Raw genomic sequence first — 6,152 nt, forward strand, 5'->3', positions numbered from 1 at the left:
CCTTGAAAGGTGGTAAGCGCTCCTTCCCTGGAGGTTTCTAAGCAGACGCTAGATGGCCATCTTTCAGCAAAGCTGATTCTATGACCTTAGGGAGATCATGAGAGGGAGGGCATCTTGGCCATCTTCTGGGCATGGAGTAGGGGTCACTGGGGGTGTGGGGCAGGAGGTAGTTGTGAATTTCCAGCATTGTGCAGGGGGTTGGACTAGATGACCCTGGTGGTCCCTTCCAACTCTATGATTCTATGAACTCTGGCAAGCTCATGGCATAAAAATGGTGATAGGAAACGAGCCCTGCCTGCTGCCTTCTAAAAAGAACCACTACTTAACAAGCACATATTATTCTTGCAAAACTGAAGTGTTGCACAACACTAATTTTTTTTCCTGCCAAGGAGACGGGGAGGGGGTGACTGGCAGAACAATCCTAAACAGAGTTACACCCTTCTGGAGCCACTGACTTCAGTGAGCTCAGAAACATGGAAATCTGCTAAGGATTGCCCTGCGTGGTTTGTAAGAAGGGACTGGAGCAAGAATATTTGAATGGGTCAGCTGCACAAGGCCAATGCAACACCCCCGCACAGGCCCCACCCAGAGAGAAGGGGAACTCGGATCTCCCGGGTTTAAAAAATAACTCTTGTTTTCTAGAGTTTGCTCCAAGACAGTACTTTTAAAATTGTTTTCAAACTGTTGTGAAATCTGGACTGCTCCTACGAACGCATACATGAACTCATGAAGCTGCCTTATACTGAATCAGACCCTCTGTCCATCAAAGTCAGTATTGTCTTCTCAGACTGGCAGTGGCTCTCCAGGGACTCAGGCTGAGGTCTTTCACATCACCTACTTGCCTAGTCCCTTTAACTGGAGATGCAGGGTATTGAACCTGGGACCTTCTGCATGCCGAGCAGATGCTCTACCACTGACACCTACCCAACAACATATTTTTTGCTCCACACTGATGGTTGGTCTGAAGACTGGCAAGGTCCTCCTTCCCAGTTCTCTTCTCTATATACTTTTGTAGCATGAATGTAGCTTCGAATGTATACTCTCCAATCCTGCAGTATAATGGCCACCTTTTTGGATCCTGGCATCAGTTACCCTTCTCTCAAGACCCCAGGGCCACATCCACGGGTCGCAAATCTCACAGAAACAGAAACTCTTGTTAATTCTGCAGAATGCAGAATTTGTCTTCTCAACGCAGAATCCAGATCCCTGTCCACGCTTTTTGTTTTTTTGCACACACTGCTGTTCCTTAGCTGGAGACTGCATCTTACAGACCTTTGTGCCAGCTTCTACAGATCCACCTAAAAACCTACCACAGCGCAAAGCCAGATCAAAACACACCATGGCCAAACAATGATCACCCAGGAAAGAGAAAGGTGATTCACACACAGCCCAACATAAGTGTCCATGAGCATAGTTAAATTGTGGAACTCCCTGCCCCAAGATGTGGTGATGGCTGCCAACTTGGAAGGCTTTAAGAGGGGAGTGGACATGTTCATGGAGGATAGGGCTATTCAAGGTTACTATTAAAAATGGTTACTATGATGCATACCTATTCTCTCCAGGATCAGAGGAGCATGCCTATTCTATTAGGTGCTGTGGAACAGGCACGATAATGCTGCTGCAGTCGTCTTGTTTGTGGGCTTCTTAGAGGCACCTGGTTGGCCACTGTGTGAACAGATGGCAGGACTCGATGGACCTTGGTCTGATCCAGCATGGCCTTTCTTATGTTCTTATATGAGCACTTCACCCACCTGCAATGCCCAGCCCTAAATTCCCACCCTGGCTCACCTGCATCCTTTCGGATACTGTTGTCTTACGAGGGTTTGGCAAGATCTTGCACCAGAGCAAAACTTGGACCCTTCAGTTCTCTCTCCAACCCAGCATGCATGCTGTAGTGGTTGGAGTGTGAGACTAGAACCTGGGAAACCTAGGTTCGAGTCCCCACTCTGCCGTTTGTTGAGCAAGCCTGGGCCACTGACTCTCTTAGCTGAATCTACCCCACAGGGTTGTTGTTTTTAGGAAAAAATGGCATACTGTGGTATGCCACTCTGCATTCCCTTTAGGGAGAAAAACGAGGTATAAGATAAAACAAACGGACAACCTCTCCTCTGCCCTTCTGCTCCTGATTGCCCCAAGATATATGCCTCTTCTCCCAGCCTCCTTTCACATCTTTCTGACCCTGGCACCTTCGGCCTCTCCAAATGACTTAAAGACCTGGGACAAACCAAACGTGCATTCATTGGGCAAAGTCACAGGGGAGGTTTTGCCTTGAATTTGCCCCTCTCTAAATGCACACTTTCCCCAACCAAATTGGCAGAACTCAAAAATCCCCCCCCCCACTCCATGCAGAGTTTTGAGAATTCAGATGGGGAAAAGGTGCACCTAGAGATTGAGACTGAGAAGGGCAGCCATGAAGGAGCTAGAAAAGATTTTGAAGTGTAAGGATGTGTCACTGGCCACCAAGACTAGATTAATTCATGCCATCGTATTCCCTATTACTATGTATGGGTGTGAAAGCTGGACAGTGAAGAAAGCTGATAGGAAGAAAATAGATTCCTTTAAAATGTGGCGTTGGAGGAGAGTGTTACGGATTCCGTGGACTGCCAAAAAAACAAATCAGTGGGTTATAGATCAAATCAAGCCTGAACTGACCCTAGAAGCTAAAATGACTAAACTGAGGCTGTCGTAGTTTGGTCACGTCATGAGACGACAAGAGTCACTGGAAAAGACAGTCATGCTAGGAAAAGTGGAGGGCAGCAGGAAAAGAGGAAGACCCAACAAGAGATGGATTGACTCAATAAAGGAAGCCACGGCCTTCAATTTGCAGGCTCTGAGCAGGGCTGTCAAAGACAGGACATTTTGGAGGACTTTCCTTCATAGGTATCTGAAGAAGTGAGCTGTGGCTCACGAAATCTCATACCCTACCAGAAAATAGTTTTGTTCGTCTTTAAGGTGCTACTGGACCCTTGCCCTTTTCTACTACAGAAAATGTTTGTGTTAGTCTTTAAGGTGCTACTGGACTCTTGCCCTTTTCTACTACCGAAAATATTCTTGTTAGTCTTTAAGGTGCTACTGGACTCTTGCCCTTTGCTACTACTGCAGAGAGACTAACACGGCCACCCACTGTGAATTATTTTCATTCATAGGGTCGCCATGAGTCGGAAGCGACTTGACGGCACTTAACACACACTAACACAGACACACACCCAGAGTGGCGAATCCAAGGCAAAACCTCCCATGCGTTTTCGCCCTTCTTCATCTTCAGGCCCCCCAAACCCTTCCAGAAGCGTCCCCGCAACGGTTTTGGGGAGCCTCCGACCGGGGAAGCCTCCTCTCGTCCTGCAGCTTTGCAGGCATCCCTCCTGCCTCGTGGACCGAGGGCGGCCCGTCTCCCCCCGCGCTGTGCCAGCCACGCCAAGATCCCCAGGAAGGGTCCCTCCCGCGGCCAGGCCGCTACGAGGCCGCCTCCTCGCAGTCCGCTGGCCTCCCCCGCCGCTCGTCCTGCTGCCTCAAGCCCAGCCGAGCCCGGCTGACCCCTGGCGCGCCGGAAGAGCCCCTCCCCGCGGCTCAAGCCCTTTGCCCTCAGCCAAGCGCTCCCCGGCCCCTGACCGCTAGGCCTCGCCGCCGCCGGGCAGCCTCCCGCTAGTCCTCCCCCGGGTCGGCCCCAGCCCCTCCCCTCCCCGTCCCCCCTCCGGTCCGCTCACAGTTCCGGATGTCGGAGATGAAAACGGCCAGGCCCCGCATCCCGTCTCCCTTGGAAACGGCCGGCATGGTGGCGGCGGTGGCGGATCGGGACCCCGGCGACGCTCCGTTCCGCTCCGCGCCCGAACCTGGCCCAGCAGCACCGAACCGACCCGGAGCGACTCGGTTGGCCGGCGGCTCCGTCCGTCGGCTGTCCCTTTCACGTCCGATTGGGGGGCTGTGCCGCCTCTCACTGCGGGCCGGGTTTCGATTGGCTGAAGTCAAACTAGCCTGCCACGGGATTGGACGTTAGGCCCGTGTCCCGCCTGCACCCCGCCCCCTAAGATCCGGTGGGCCCGTGTGTCAAAGGAGTCCCCGGCCGCTCTGCGTTTGCCATTGGGCGAAGGGCACGCTAAAACCCCGCCTATGCCACCATCCCTCCCGCCTCCGTGCATAATATCGCTTTCTCAATGGTCGCCAGGCAATGTCGCTCAAGCCCCGCCTCGCCCTTTCCCCCGCCTTTCGTGGCGCTTCTTGTGAAATCACCGAGCTGGCTTTTCTTAAAACCTCCGCCCCTTTGACTGCCGGTCAATACTTCGTCTAGTCCTTTATTGGATGAAACAGCCCTTGTCTGTCAAGCCAAACTGCTTGTTCCATTGGCTGAATGACCTATCACTGGAATGGCCCCTAAAGGAACTCCGGCGAGTGAGAGAGTGACGATCGGGGCGGTGTTTTCAAAGAGGCGGAGCCAGTGTCATCATCGAGCTTGGACCAATAAACGCTGGGATGGGGGTGGTCAGTTCTGGGTTCTAATTCTACCTCTAGGCTTGAGCTTTTCATTCGAATTGGCGTTCTGCTATAAGGCAGAACTGCAAGATCCAGGTCGAAATATCCGCTCTGCTATGGAAGTACACCTGAGCGAGCAGCCTCCGTCTCTCATAGGGTTGCCAACCTCCAGGTGGTGGAAAAAACCAGCACAACTCACTATATTCAACAATTCATTAACAACGTGCTAACAATGGAAACAACCACAAGGTGCACAAATATACACAAAATATACAAGTACAATTATTTACAAATTAATTGTGACAATTAATTTGTAAATAATTGTACTTGTATATTTTGTGTATATTTGTGCAGCACAACTCACTATTGGTTCTTGTAGGTTATCCGGGCTGTGTAACCGTGGTCTTGGAATTTTCTTTCCTGACGTTTCGCCAGCAACTGTGGCAGGCATCTTCAGAGGATTAACACTGAAGGACAGTGTCTCTCAGTGTCAAGTTTGTAGGAAGAGTAATATATAGTCAGAAAGGGGTTGGGTTTGAGCTGAGTACTGTCCTGCAAAAGTAATGTGCTAATCATTGTCCTGTAAGTATCCAGATAATGTGCTAATGAGAGTAGGGTATGTTAATATGGAACCATTGTATCCTGAAGTGATCTGTTAATGTGTGTAATCCAAGGCTAATCTGCATGGCTATTGTTGACTGTTGCCTGTGTTAGTCTGGAGGTTTTCAGAACAGGAAGCCAAGCCTTATTCATTCTTAAACTCTCCTCTTTTCTGTTAAAGTTGTGCTGATGTTTATGAATTTCAATGGCTTCTCTGTGCAATCTGACAAAATAGTTGGTAGAATTGTCCAGTCTTTCAGTGTCTTGGAATAAGACCCTGTGTTCTGTTTGTGTCCGTCCATGTTCAGCCACTGCTGATTTCTCAGGTTGGCCAAGTCTGCAGTATCTTTCATGTTCTTTTATCCTTGTTTGTATGCTGCGTTTTGTGGTCCCGATGTAAACTTCTCCACAACTCACTATATTGAACAATTCATTAACAACGTGCTAACAATGAAAACAACCACAAGGTGCACAAAGATACACAAAATATACAAGTACAATTATTTACAAATTAATTGTGACAATTAATTTGTAAATAATTGTAAATAATTGAACTTGTATATTTTGTGTATATTTGTGCACCTTGTGGTTGTTTTCATTGTTAGCACGTTGTTAATGAATTGTTGAATACAGTGAGTTGTCCTGGGTTTTTTCCATCAGCTTATTGTTACCAGTATTGTGAGTATTTTTTACATCAACCTCCAGGTGGTGGCTGGAGATCTCCCGCTATTACAACTGATCTCCGGGTGACAGAAATCTGTTCCCCTGGAGGAAATGGCCACTTTGGCCATTGGACTCTATGGCATTGAAGCCCCTCCCTCTCCAAGTCTTGGCCTCCTGAGGCTCCACCCCCAAATTCTCCAGGTATTTCCCAACCCGGAGCTGGCAACCCTAGTCTCTCAGTGCTGACATCACAGAATGTTGGCTGTAGAAGCGAAAGGTGGAAGAGAGGGATCATGTGACCGTAGGCGCCATGGCAACTGTTGTGAGGTCATAGGGACCAGATGGGAGAGCCTCGCCGTCCTCGGAGAGGCAGTTGGCTTGGAGGTGGTAGATATTCCCTGTGGTGCAGGAGAAGAAAATCC

The 6,152-nt window shown here is 49.5% G+C and overlaps 1 protein-coding gene across 2 annotated transcripts in view; it reads right to left on the reverse strand.

Moving 5' to 3' along the window:
- Window positions 1–3,861, reverse strand: part of AP2A1 (adaptor related protein complex 2 subunit alpha 1) — a 42,784-nt gene extending 38,923 nt beyond the window's left edge. For both annotated transcript variants that reach the window (XM_056863908.1, XM_056863907.1), the window contains exon 1: window positions 3,705–3,861. In XM_056863908.1, coding sequence (XP_056719886.1) covers window positions 3,705–3,771 — 67 coding nt within the window. In that variant the 5' untranslated portion in view covers window positions 3,772–3,861. The remainder of the gene's footprint in view (window positions 1–3,704) is intronic.
- Between the last annotated feature and the right edge of the window lie 2,291 nt (window positions 3,862–6,152).

This window comes from Euleptes europaea, chromosome 18, assembly GCF_029931775.1.
Source record: "Euleptes europaea isolate rEulEur1 chromosome 18, rEulEur1.hap1, whole genome shotgun sequence".
Taxonomy (NCBI): domain Eukaryota; kingdom Metazoa; phylum Chordata; class Lepidosauria; order Squamata; family Sphaerodactylidae; genus Euleptes; species Euleptes europaea.